Source organism: Lepus europaeus, chromosome 7 (genome assembly GCF_033115175.1).
Source record: "Lepus europaeus isolate LE1 chromosome 7, mLepTim1.pri, whole genome shotgun sequence".
Taxonomy (NCBI): domain Eukaryota; kingdom Metazoa; phylum Chordata; class Mammalia; order Lagomorpha; family Leporidae; genus Lepus; species Lepus europaeus.
This window is the reverse complement of record NC_084833.1, coordinates 32,411,193-32,424,170: the sequence shown is the minus strand read 5'-3', so window position 1 is coordinate 32,424,170 and position 12,978 is coordinate 32,411,193. Positions and strand designations below refer to the sequence as shown.

General features: G+C 40.3%; 1 protein-coding gene across 1 annotated transcript in view; it reads right to left on the bottom strand.

The window, feature by feature from the left end:
* CCDC73 (coiled-coil domain containing 73) overlaps positions 1 to 12,978 on the bottom strand; it is a 142,819-nt gene that overhangs the window by 20,848 nt on the left and 108,993 nt on the right. Inside the window, exon 12 of the mRNA XM_062196348.1 lies at positions 4,650 to 4,760. Within this exon, the coding sequence (XP_062052332.1) occupies positions 4,650 to 4,760 (111 nt within the window). The remainder of the gene's footprint in view (positions 1 to 4,649; positions 4,761 to 12,978) is intronic.

Here is a 12,978-nt window from a genome sequence, read left to right as displayed (position 1 = left end):
TCCAAGTGCTTGGGCCCCTTCACCCATGTGGGAGACCTCAAGGAAGCTCCTGGCTTAGTAAATGCAGTTTCATAGCTTCATTTTTCCCATTCTTTCTTAAGGAGTACCATAGGATGGAGTAGGAATGGTTGGGAATGAATACTTGTGCTTGGTGACTTCCTATTTATCTTTCAAGGTCAATCTCTAGTGTCAATCTTTTTTCTTAAACTTTTTTTAACCTGGCTATAGGATGTGATTTATTTTTTTACTTTTTCAAATCCCTTTGTTATACTGTTAAAAAGCATGCCACAATATTGTGGTTAATTCTATAGTTATCTGTCCTTTGAGAGTGTGTATTCTTTGGTAATTGTATTTTAGCCACCTGTGAAAATCCAGTGCTTATAATAATGCCTAACACATAGCATTATGTTTAATAAATGTTAGAAATTGAAGTTCTTTTGTGACCCCCTTCCTTAAATAATTTCTGAATATCCTCATTTTTTTGTCTATACATATCCATTAGCTATGTAATTAGTCACCTCAAAACAGACACATAACACTATAACATTTCAATACATTTTAATAACATCTAAAATATATAGTAAGTTATATTAGGATAGCATTTTCTTTCACTATTCATTTTTTGAATGACCAAATATAAAATAATAGTTTATATGGTTCCAACTTACTTTTGTCAGTATCTTTATGATTTTTTAAAAACCCATCTTTATCTCAGTAGCTATACTATTATTGTCCTTCACTCAAGAATAGTGAAAAATTTAGAGAAAATACAATTAAAGAGTAGATCTAATCTCCCATTCAAGAAAACTTGAGCATTTTTTCTTATTTCACTACATTCTGTTAAGTACTAATGTATTTTGGCAGTGAAATCATTGTAGAAACTAAAAATTCCAAGATATAACCAGTGTTATCCAAATTTATGGACTGAGGCCTCATCAGTGAAACTCCCTATTTTTTAAAGGTTTATTGGTTTATTTTGAAAGGCATAGTTACAGCAAGGTAGAGGCAGAGATAGCTGTCTTCTATCCGCTGGTTCACCCCCCAAAATGGCTGCAACTGCTGGACCTGCGCTGATTCAAAGCCAGGAGCCAGGAGCTTCCTCTGGGTCTCCCATGCGGGTACAGGGGCCCAAAGACATGGGCCATCTTCTACTGCTTTCCCAGGCCACAGCAGAGAGCTGGATTGGAAGTAGAGCAGCAGGGACTTGAAATGGCACCTATATGGGATGCCGGCACTGCAGGCGGCAGCTTTACCTGCTACGCCACAGCGCCAGCCCTCCTATTTTTCTTGATTCACCTTTTTCTTGGGATAGGAGCATGGTTGTAACTTAATCAGAGAAAATGAATATTCAATTCTCTTAGCTCAATTGATCTCCTTCTTTGTATGTAGCACACTTGGCAAATATAATTTTATATTACTTTTTAACTTTATCATTTTCCTTATCATGACAGTACCATTTCCATGATCTTTTAAACACTGAGGATAAGAAGGAGGTACTGGGATACATTGTAAGTAAAATGAAGATTAATATGTTTACTGCTTAATGATACTTTACACTATAGAAATTATTAAACATTTTTAGTACCCTGATATAACTAAGCACAATCTTCTTAGATTTGAGTTAAATGCTTCAAAATCATCATTGAAGAACTGAATACTCCAAACTATAAACCCAAAAAATATTAGCTGAAAATGAACAGAGTTACTTATATAACAATTTAAATAAAATCATCTGGCCGGTGCCACGGCTCACTAGGCTAATCCTCCGCCTGCGGTGCCGGCACCCCGGGGTTCTAGTCCCGGTTGGGGTGTCGTTTCTGTCCCGGTTGCTCCTTTTCCAGTTCAGCTCTCTGCTGTGGCCCAGGAAGGTAGTGGAGGATGGCCCAAGTGCTTGGGCCCTGCACCCACGTGGGAGACCACGAGGAAGCAACTGGTTCCTGGCTTCGGATGGGTGCAGCACCGGCCATCGTGGCCATTTTGGAGGTGAACCAATGGAAGGAAGACCTTTCTCTCTGTCTTTCTCTCTCTCATTGTCTAACTCTGCCTGTCAAAAAAAAAATCATCTACAGAAAATGTTTTCAAGTTGGAATTTACATAAAAATTATATAATATAGCAATACAATACAATTAGTATTGGTCATGCTTTTCTTTTCTTTTTTTTTTTTTTTGACAGGCAGAGTGGATAGTGAGAGAGAGAGAGAAAGGTCTTCCTTCTTGCCGTTGGTTCACCCTCCAATGGCCGCTGCAGCCGGCGCATCTCGCTGATCCGAAGCCAGGAGCCAGGCACTTCCTCCTGGTCTCCCATGGGGTGCAGGGCCCAAGGACTTGGGCCATCCTCCACTGCCTTCCCAGGCCATAGCAAAGAGCTGGCCTGGAAGAGGGGCAACCGAGATAGAATCTGGAGCCCCAACTGGGACTAGAACCCGGTGTGCCGGCGCCACAAGGTGGAGGATTAGCCTGTTAAGCCACAGCGCCGGCCGGTCATGCTTTTCTAAACTATAACTTCAGAAACTTATAAGTACTGACTTTCTACTCTGTTAATTCTTTAATAAGAATAAAAAGGGCAATTAAAACTGACATTAAAACAGAGTAATCGGCCGGCGCCGTGGCTTAACAGGCTAATCCTCTGCCTTGCGGCGCCAGCATACCGGGTTCTAGTCCCGGTTGGGGCTCCGGATTCTATCCCGGTTGCCCCTCTTCCAGGCCAGCTCTCTGCTATGGCCCGGGAGTGCAGTGGAGGATGGCCCAAGTCCTTGGGCCCTGCACCTGCAAGGGAGACCAGGAGAAGCACCTGGCTCCTGGCTTCGGATCAGCGCGATGCACCAGCCGCGGCGGCCATTGGAGGGTGAACCAACGGCAAAAAGGAAGACCTTTCTCTCTGTCTCTCTCTCTCACTATCCACTCTGCCTGTTAAAATAAATAAATAAATAAATAAATAAAATTAAAAAATAAAAAGATAAAAAAAATAATATAAAAAAAAGAGTAATCAGTTTTGGGACTTTCCAATCTTGAATGTGAACCTTGTATTTTACAACTTAAGTTTATATCCTTTTATATTATTATTTTATTACCTATTACATGGAAATTAAAATTCAGTATAAAATAAATATACAAAAACAGCCATATCCATAATCTATCAACTCTCATGATAAATTACTACTACTACAGAACTCAATTTTCTGTATACATATTCTAAACATAGCTCTAATACATCTCAACCAAAGTGCTGAAGAAAGCAAAATAGGTAAGCTAATAATAGTAGTACACACATAATTCTTTATTTAATCATTTTCTAGGGGCCAGCATTGTGACATAATAGGTAAGCCTGCCACCTGCAATGCTGGCATCCCATATGGACACCAGTTTGACTTCCAGCTGCTTCACTTCTGATGCAGTTCCTTACTAATGGCCTGGGAAAAGGAGCAGAAGATGGCCCACATGTTTGGACCCCTGCTACTCATATGGGAGACCTGGAAGAAGCTCCTGGCTCCTGGCTTTGGCCTGGCCCAGCCATGGCCATTGTGGCCATTTGGGGAGTGAACCATTCTGTCTCTTCCTCTCTTTCAAATAAAAAAAATAAATCTTAAAAAAAAAAAAAAAAAAGGCCCAGCATTGTGGCATAGTGGGTAAAGCCACTGCCTGTGATACCAGTATCCTACACCGGCGCTGGCTTGAGCTCCAGCTGCTTCACTTTTTTTTTTTTTTTAAGATTTATTTATTTATTTGAAAGTCAGAGTTACACAGAGAGAGGAGAGGGAGAGGGAGAGGGAGAGAGAGGTCTTCCATCCACTGGTTCACTCCCCAGATGGCCACAATGGCCAGAGCTGTACCGATCCAAAGCCGGGAGCCAGGAGCTTCCTCCAGTTCTCCCATGTGGGTGCAGGGGCCCAAGGACTTGTGCCATCTTCTACTGCTCTCCCAGGCCATAGCAGAGAGCTGGATTGGAAATGGAGTAGCTGGGTCTTGAACCGGCGCCCATATCAGATGCCAGCACTCCAGGCCAGGGCATTAACCCGCTGTGCCACACTGCCGGCCCCCAGCTGCTCTACTTCTGATCCAGCTTCCTGCTAATGCAGCACTTGGGAAAGCATCAGAAGATAGCCGAGGTGCTTGGGTCCCTCCACCCATGTGGGAGACCTGGAAGAAGCCCCTGACTCCTGGCTTTGGTCTGGTCTAGCCCCTGCCATTGTGGCCATTTGCGGAGTGAACCAACAGATGGAAGATCTCGATCTCGATCTCGATCTCTCTCTCTCTCTCTCTTCCTCTCTCTATATAACTCTGACTTTCAAATAAATAAATCATTTTTAAATCATTTACTAAAATACTATTATTAAAAGGTAAATCAATTTTAATCACAAGTGGAAAGTTATTCAGCTTGTATTCTCTCTCACTCTTTCTTTCTCATACACATACACACACACATACACCCCCGTATATGTGTGGTCTTCCATGCCTGAAAATATTTCAGGGAACTTTATTAAATTTAGCTTTTAAAAAGCATTCACATTTTGACATATGAGTGCAAGAAGAAACTATGTCTGACTTTATTTGTGTATTACTTTTATGATATTTTCTTAGCATTTAATAGTTATTTAAAATATCTACAATTACTTAAAATATTTTAATATTTTATTATTTAATGAACTTACATGTCTCTTCCAAGTTCCTAGTGCTTTTTCATGCTCATTTTGAAGATTAAGGAACTTTTCTTCATTTTCTTTTACCTTCTCCCTTTGCAGCTCATTATCTCTTTCAAGGGTCTGCAATAAAATTAATTATCCAAAAAATAATCAATACCACATTAATGAATTTTGATGTGTTTTATGTTGCTTGGACCTTTACTTTGAACATGCTGAAAGTGCCATACAGACCAGTGATAATGTGCTATCTCAACAATAATTTTAATAAATTAACACAAAGGTGCTTATAGTTTAGCTAACAGAAAATAGGGGGAGGTTATGATAAAGAAATGGCTATAAAAGGGTATAAAAACATTGCCATTATTCAGTTTCACTGCATAAGTTTTAATGTACTGAAAAAGTAATATAAAGTACAGCACTGAAAAGTATGAAATGTAGCATAATCCAGCCTAGCACTACTAAAAAATTTAACTACCACACATTTTTTTCAGACCTGTGTATTTTAGAAATTAACTGGCTAGAAACCCTTAAATACAATTTTAATTTCTAATTAACATTTTAGAATAAGTTAAATATTTACATTAACACTTACTTCATTAAATTGATATGAGAACTGTCACCACACTGCCCCCACAAACACTTTTAAAAAGTAAAAATACTACCATATCTTTTCTAAGACTAGGATTTTAAAAATATTAATTCAGTGTCACCAATATTATTAAATTTCTTCAATGTCTGCTGATGACCCAGGTAAAATTCTGTGAATGCAAGCAGTAAGAACTCTTACCTACAAATCTAATACACCAGAAATGTTCAAGCTCTTTTGTTCATCTTTATTAAAGCTATGCACACTCAGGGTAAAAACAAGACATGCAAAAGGAAATAATCAGGAAAGTTATCCTCCATCAACTCTTCTTTCCAGAAATAATCACTTCAGCAATTTTCATGTATTCTTCCAGAAATTAGAAGCATATAAGTATCTTGTTAACACACAAGCTATCTTTTTAAACACAGATGAGACCATATAATATGTACATCAATATGTAATCTGCCTTTCTGAAAACATAGTATACCTTGCTTTCTTCCCATATTACTATATAGAGACTTCTCATTTTAAAGGTTTCAGAAGAATCCCATCTAAAGATACTCCATCTCAATTACATCTGAAATATCAACATGCAAAGATAAAATTATGGCAGTTTATCTAATAAAAACATTTTGCAGTTTTGACATGAAGATTCTCCTCTATCTCACAAGGAAATATCTCTTTGAGAGCATCCAAAACAAATGCCTGTTCATTCCATTTCAAGGTATTATAAATATCATTAGTAAGAGTCAACATTTCCTTAATTCACAGATGCTTATAATAACAGGGAAGTTTCTAAATATTTACAATAGTATGTTAATAAACTAACATATATTAACAAATTCATTTCCTTCAGCCCGGGTACCTTTTTGTATTGTTTCTATGATCACTACTTCTCCCTCCATTTTCTCTGTATTTTGTGAAAGTCACCAATCCTCAGATCAATCCTGAGATTGATCCCCTAATTTTCTTTCTCCTGTTTTCCATCTTCTTGTCTTTTGATTCTTCTTTCTAGAAGACCACTTCAACATAAATCTTGCAACATTTCCAGTGTATTTTTATGCTTGCTAATTTATTTATGGCTCTCTCTCACTCTACAAATGCTTCTTTATGGACTCCTAATTCTTCTTGTGTGGATTAACAAATATAAATCCTCCTAATTTCTACAAGATTTTTTTCATTCTCATTTCGTTTTGTATTTTTCATATGAGAGGCTTTCTTCAAATGTATTGTAATCCTTACCTACATGTGTATGTTTAAGAATGAGCTATTAAAAAGCTGATTGAAAAGTTTCATCAAATGGTGGATTTCACTGTAGGTTGATCTGACTGAGCAATTTGTATTGGGAGAGTTTAACTGCAGGAGCTATAGTGTTCTCTTTTGGGCAAGTTAGTTTTCCCCAGAAAACAATCTTTCATTATCCTTCATCCCTGGATATTAGGCTAGCTGTCCCCTAACTGGGGAATCTGGGCTTGGAGTTCACAACCTTCATTGTTCAGACTTTCCATCCTCTCTGCAATAAAATACTCCCAGTAGTATACTGATGAACTAGCTCTCAAAACAAAACAAAATCCTGCAGCATTGGCCATTTTCATTAATGTTATATATGCCCAACATGGCCAATTTCAAGATATCATTGTTTTAAGAACCAGTTCACAACATTTCTTAATATCTAACAACCAGCTCTCACTGCTACAAGTTGGCTCCAGCACACCATTGGATGTTGCCAATCTCAGCTATATTTAAAACTACACAATGTAAATCTCTATCTCTGCCAAGTAGGAGAGGGGTAGTGCCTACTTGTGCAAGATGGGGGAAAAATCTGGAGGTGCAACAGCCTCTTAAATACATCTTCTAACTTGGACTTCAATTGCAACTCACAGTTCCAGAAGCACACAACAATTGCAATTTCTGACCACTTTGCATCTTTGAGTTGGGTTTCTACTTCTCATGTGCTAAGCAAATTACCAATTGTCCATCTGGTTCTCACTTTTGTTTATTTATTTAGAAAGAGAGAAAATATGCTCCTATCTACTCGTACACTCGCCAGAGCACCTGCAGTGGCAGGAAATGGGCTGGGTTGAGCTGAAGCTAGGAACTCAATCCAGGTCCTCCATGTGGGTGGCAGGAACCCAATGACTTGAGTCATAACCACTGCATCCCAGGGTCTACACTGGCTAAAGGAAGGGGTCTTAACTGGATGTTAAACCCAGGTATTCCAATGTGAGACATGGGTTACCTGCATCTTCGTTAAAGGCCCAGCCCTGGTTCCCACATGAAAAAAAAAAAAAAAAAAATCGGGGGCTGAGTGCTTTCCTACTTTTACTTCTTTGCCCTTGTAGAATTATTCAGGTTATTTTAAGGCATTTTCAGAAGAAAGTAGAGCAAATGTGGGTTCAATTCAATATATTTAAACAGAAGCTCTAGGCAATATCCAAAATTTGGAAGAAAACAAATTTACTGTTCATCATTCATTCAATAAAATTTTAATAAATTCTTACTACATGCCAGATAGAGTTTTATGTTCTTATGCTACAGCAGTAAAAATATTTCTGTTCTAATACAGTTTATAGTCTATCAGGAAATATTTGGTCTTATTTAACAATGGATATTGTGAAGGTGAAAAGAAAACCATCTCCTAAGGCTTTACCCAATCAAAAAAATAAGCAAATTATCCTAGTTAATACTGTTAATACTATGACTATAGGAGCAAACTAAGTAAATGGTTATATTTAATACTATGACTAGGAACACATCTGCTTTTAACTGGATTATTTGAGTAGAAAATATTTTCTATCATGAGAATTTAGGTCTCTGTGCAATAAAATTTACTACTAAAAAAGAAAGACAAATGACAGCATGATTGCAGAGCACTGAAAAACAGTTAGCCATTATCAAGAGTAATGATCCCTTTTAGTGCAGGTAGAATTAGAATGCTCCTCAAGAAAACACTTGAGATATCTATGCAGCATAATCCTTAGCAACAGTTCAACATTAATATTTTGTTACGCTATATATCAGTGGTTCAGACACCAATCTGCAGACAAGTACTGATCCATGACAAAATTTTCACTAGTCCATGGCAAAAAATGTCAATATAAGGTCATCAAATGTCTTTTTGTATAGAAAACCGTCCTTTATCTTGATATTATGTTCTTAATATACTTTTGATGTTAAAATGTTCTTTTGTGAAATGACAGTGATTATAGATGGTAGGTTTCTTTTTGTCTTTACTTACCAAAATAAAAAGCTAAAATTTCTACCCAGTTCCTAACAATTCTTTGAAAAATTACTGTATAAAACCTAGTTTCTCCACATATTACCAGGCCCAGGTAATGACTGTGACAACTAAATAGAAAGACACTGGATTATTTTAGATACCATACCTGTAGTTAAAAGGTTCTGTAGCTACATTTATAGTCATTTTAAATTTTTAAAAAATATTTGAGAGTTACAGAGAGAGGTAGAGACAGAAAGAGAGAAAGGTCTTCCTTTAACTGGTTCACTCCCCAGATGGCTGCAATGGTTGGAGCTGAGCTGATCTAAAGCCAGGAACTTCTTTCATGTCTCCCCTGTGGGTACAGGGGCCCAAAGGCTTGGGCCATCCACGGCTTCCCAAGGTGCATTAGCAGGGAACTGGATCAGAAATATAGCAGCCGGGACTTGAACCAGCACTTCTATGGGATGGTGCTGCTGCAGGCCGAGGCTTTAACTTGCGGCGCCACAGCACTGGCCCCTATAGTCATTAGTAATTCAAAACAACACATACTTATATATGTATGAATAGTCTGCTGTATAGAATTCAACAATGCTTAAGTTCAGAGCTTGCGAACAAGCAACTGAAGAGTTGTGGTTTAGAGGCCAGCATTGTGGCAGAGCAGGTAAAGCTGCTGCCTGCCACACCAGCATCCCAAATGAGTACCAGTTTGAGTCCTGGCTGTTCTACCTCCAATGCCAATGTGCCTGTGAAAGCAGCCCAAGCGCTTGGGCTCCTGCACCCCATTAGGAGACTCAGATGAACCTCCTGGCTCCTGGCTTCGGCCTGGCCCAGCCCTGGCCATTGCAGCCATTTGGGGAGTAAACCAGTGGATGGATGGTCTCTCTGCCTGTCCCTCTCTCTGTAACTTTGCCTTTTAAACAAAATAAATATTTTAAAAAAATAAAGTCTGTTATACATAACATTCTTTAAAAAAAGAATTGTGGCTTTAACATTACTAACAAAATTGGAAGTTCTCATAGAATTAGGAAAAAAATCTTAACAGTATAATGTTGTAGAAATAATGCTGGGAGGGCCAGAACTGTGGCATAGTAGGTAAAGACACCACCTGCAGTTCCGGCATCCTGTATGGATGCCAGTTCGAGTCCTGGCTGCTCCACTTCCGATCCAGCTCTCTGCTATGACCTGGAAGAGCAGTAGAAGATGACCTAAGTCCTTGTGTCCCTGTACCCAGGTGGGAGAACCAGAAGAAGTTCCTGGCTCCTGGCTATGAACTGGCTCACCTTCAGCCATTGTGGTGAAAGCCCCACTCCCCCTCTGCCTCTCTGTAACTCTGCCTTTCAAATAGATAAATAAAACATTAAAAGAAAAAAAAATAGTGCTGGGTTAGTATCAAGACAAAGATTTAATCCTGGTTTTGTTTAATCATGAGACTTAAGTGTTCTAGGTGTATATTTCATCATGAAATGAAATGGTTGAGTTAGCTAATCTTTAATGTTTTGTTTCAAATCTTTTATGTGGATTGGGAGATGCTTTTGATAACAGCTACTCATAAAATTTTTTGGAAAATTATATACTTCTTGGAAATGTCAACATATTTCCAAGTATAAGGTGGACAGAGAAGGTCAGAAGGACTGTTGTTGATAATTGATCTTTTAGAGAAAATTTTTTACTAGTATTTTATTTGAATAAACTGATTAAGGGGAGGGAGAAGTTGGACTACAGTATACCTTCTCTCTCCCTTCTAGTTTTGGGGGAAGGCAAGAGGAATAAGAAAAGCAAAACTCGGGCCGGCGCCGCGGCTCAATAGGCTAATCCTCCACCTAGCAGTGCCAGCACACCGGGTTCTAGTCCCAGTCGGGGCACCGGATTCTGTCCCAGTTGCCCCTCTTCCAGGCCAGCTCTCTGCTGTGGCCAGGGAGTGCAGTGGAGGATGGCCCAAGTGCTTGGGCCCTGCACCCCATGGGAGACCAGGAGAAGCACCTGGCTCCTGCCATCGGATCAGCGGGGTGCGCCAGCCGCGGCGGCCATTGGAGGGTGAACCAACGGCAAAGGAAGACCTTTCTCTCTGTCTCTCTCTCTCACTGTCCACTCTCCCTGTCAAAAATTAAAAAAAAAAAAAAAAAGAAAAGAAAAGAAAAGCAAAACTCTCTTTACATGTCAAGCCACAGACTACCAAGGATAAGGAGATACACCTGGTACTGCTCGGGTTAAATTGGGTTCTATTCCATGACGATGAACTCCACATAATTTATGGGGCCTGGTGCAAAATGAAAAAAGGGGGAGAGGCAGGCATTTGTGACACCTGCATTCCATATCAGAGTGCCTAGTTTGTTTCCTGGATATTCCACTTCCAATCCAGCTTCCTGTGCATACTGGAGGCAGCAGGTGATGGCTCAAATATTTGGGTTCCTGCCACACATGCAGGTGACCCAGATGGAGTTCCTAGCTCTTGGGTTCAGCCTGGTTGAGGCCTGCTGTTGTGGACATTTAGAGTATGAACCAATGGATGGAAGTGCTCTCTCTCTCTCTCTCTGCTTTAACTTTTCTCTAATATTTTTTAAAGATTTATTTATTTTCACGGCAGAGTTACAGAGAGGCAGAGGAAGAGAGAGAGAGAGAGAGAGAGAGAATCTTCCATCTGTTGGTTCACTCCCTAAATGGCCGCAAGTCAGGAGCCAGGAGCTTCCTCTGGGCCTTCCACACAGGTGCAGAGGCCCAAGGACTTGGGCCACCTTCTACTGATTTCCCAGGCCACAGCAGAGAGCTGAATTGCAAGTGGATCAACCAGGACTCAAATCAGTGCCCATTTGGGATGCAAGCACTGTAGGCAGTGGCTTAATCCACTATGCCACAGAGCTGGCCCCCTCTCTGCTTTTCAAAGAGAAAGAGAGAGAGAGAGAGAGAGAGAGAGAGGGAGGGAGAGAGATACAGAGGGAGGGAGAGAGAGAGAGAGAGAGAGAGAGAGAGAATTCAAGGCACTAAAGTAGAAAATATCTCCTTTTCTTCTTAGCCTCTCTCACTCTCAATCTGTCATGGTGTTACTCATTTTTATTTAATGTCATGGTCTACTGAGCAGGGAAATACTCACAAGGCAAACGCAGACTCTCATAGGTACCTAAGGGCCTCATTAACCTTAGCATGAGAATGACCCATCACAACTACCAGGTTCCCCTCTTGCCAGCTGCTGTACACATGTATCATTTTGGCCAGGAAAGGGGGAATCAATTTTCCCATGGGCCCTCCATCTTCCATGGCAGATAGGTAACTCCTATGAGACTGCAACTGCCTGGCAGGGATGCAGTCAGTACCTGGACTAAGAGCTCACTCCTTGTTCCTACTAGTCATCTGGCTAACATATCAAGTCACTGCCAACCTGAAATAGGATAGCTGCTTCTATGCCTAACTCCAAGACTCCCTGCTTATGTCCCCACCAAGAGGTCAGCAGCACAACACAAGCCTTTCCCCGCAAATGTGACACGGTCAACCCACAGCTATCACGCAAATAAACAAGGAGGGAGTGGCTAGGCAGGGCACAGGGCATGTCACCAGAAAGAGGAAAAGTCAACAGCTAAGAACCAGTCCTGGGAGGCAAGGGAGACAAGACAGTGCCTGAGCTGGGCTCTAAACTCCCAGCATATAACCCACTGTCCTGGAAAACGTAATTCATAAAATGCAAATTCAAAGATAAAAATTGAGAAAAACATTAAGACAGTGACCACAAAACATTAAACCTGAAGCAGGAGGTCCTTTTGAGTGTGAGTCCTTAAGCAACTGGTCACATATGCAAGAAATTGGCCCTGGCTTCAACTGACAATGGTGTCCACATGAAAGATGACTGTGGTTTTCATGGGCAATGTTCAGCTTTACCCTGTGTTTACCAAGAACGTTTAGGGTGGGGGGAGGAACAAAAATATCTTCGAACAGCATCCCTAGTAGAATATGACCCAGATCCTAACTTGAGTTGGACATTTCAACACTTGCCCCAGTGGCACCTGGGGCAGTTCCTGGTCCTCCACCACATTCTTTCATGTATAACCCAAACACCACCAAGGTTTCCTTTTGTGTGCCCTTCCAGGATCACACAGTATTAGAACAAGCATAATCTTCAATCCCCAGTGGCAAACATTACTCCAAAAACTTTCCTCTTTGCAATTTCTAGACCAGAACTGGGTTTCAATCTGTACGCTCTTTAAAAAACCCATGCCAAGCTCTTCCACATGTACTTACCATATTTTACTCTAATGACAACATCAAAATAGACTTTCAGGTTTCTACTATGGTAAGCATCTGTCCTATGAATAAGATGACATTTTCCTTTTCTTGAACCCCTGAACTTAAATATTTTTAATTAATTAATTAATTAATTAATTTGAGAGACTAGGAGGCAGAGAGCACTGGTTCACTCCCCAAATGCCTTCAATGGCTGGGTCTGGGCTGGGCCAAAGCCAGGAGCCAGGAACTCCATCCAGAAGCACAGTAACCAGGACTGAACCAAGTACTCATGGGATATAGAAGTCCAAAGTGGCAGCTCA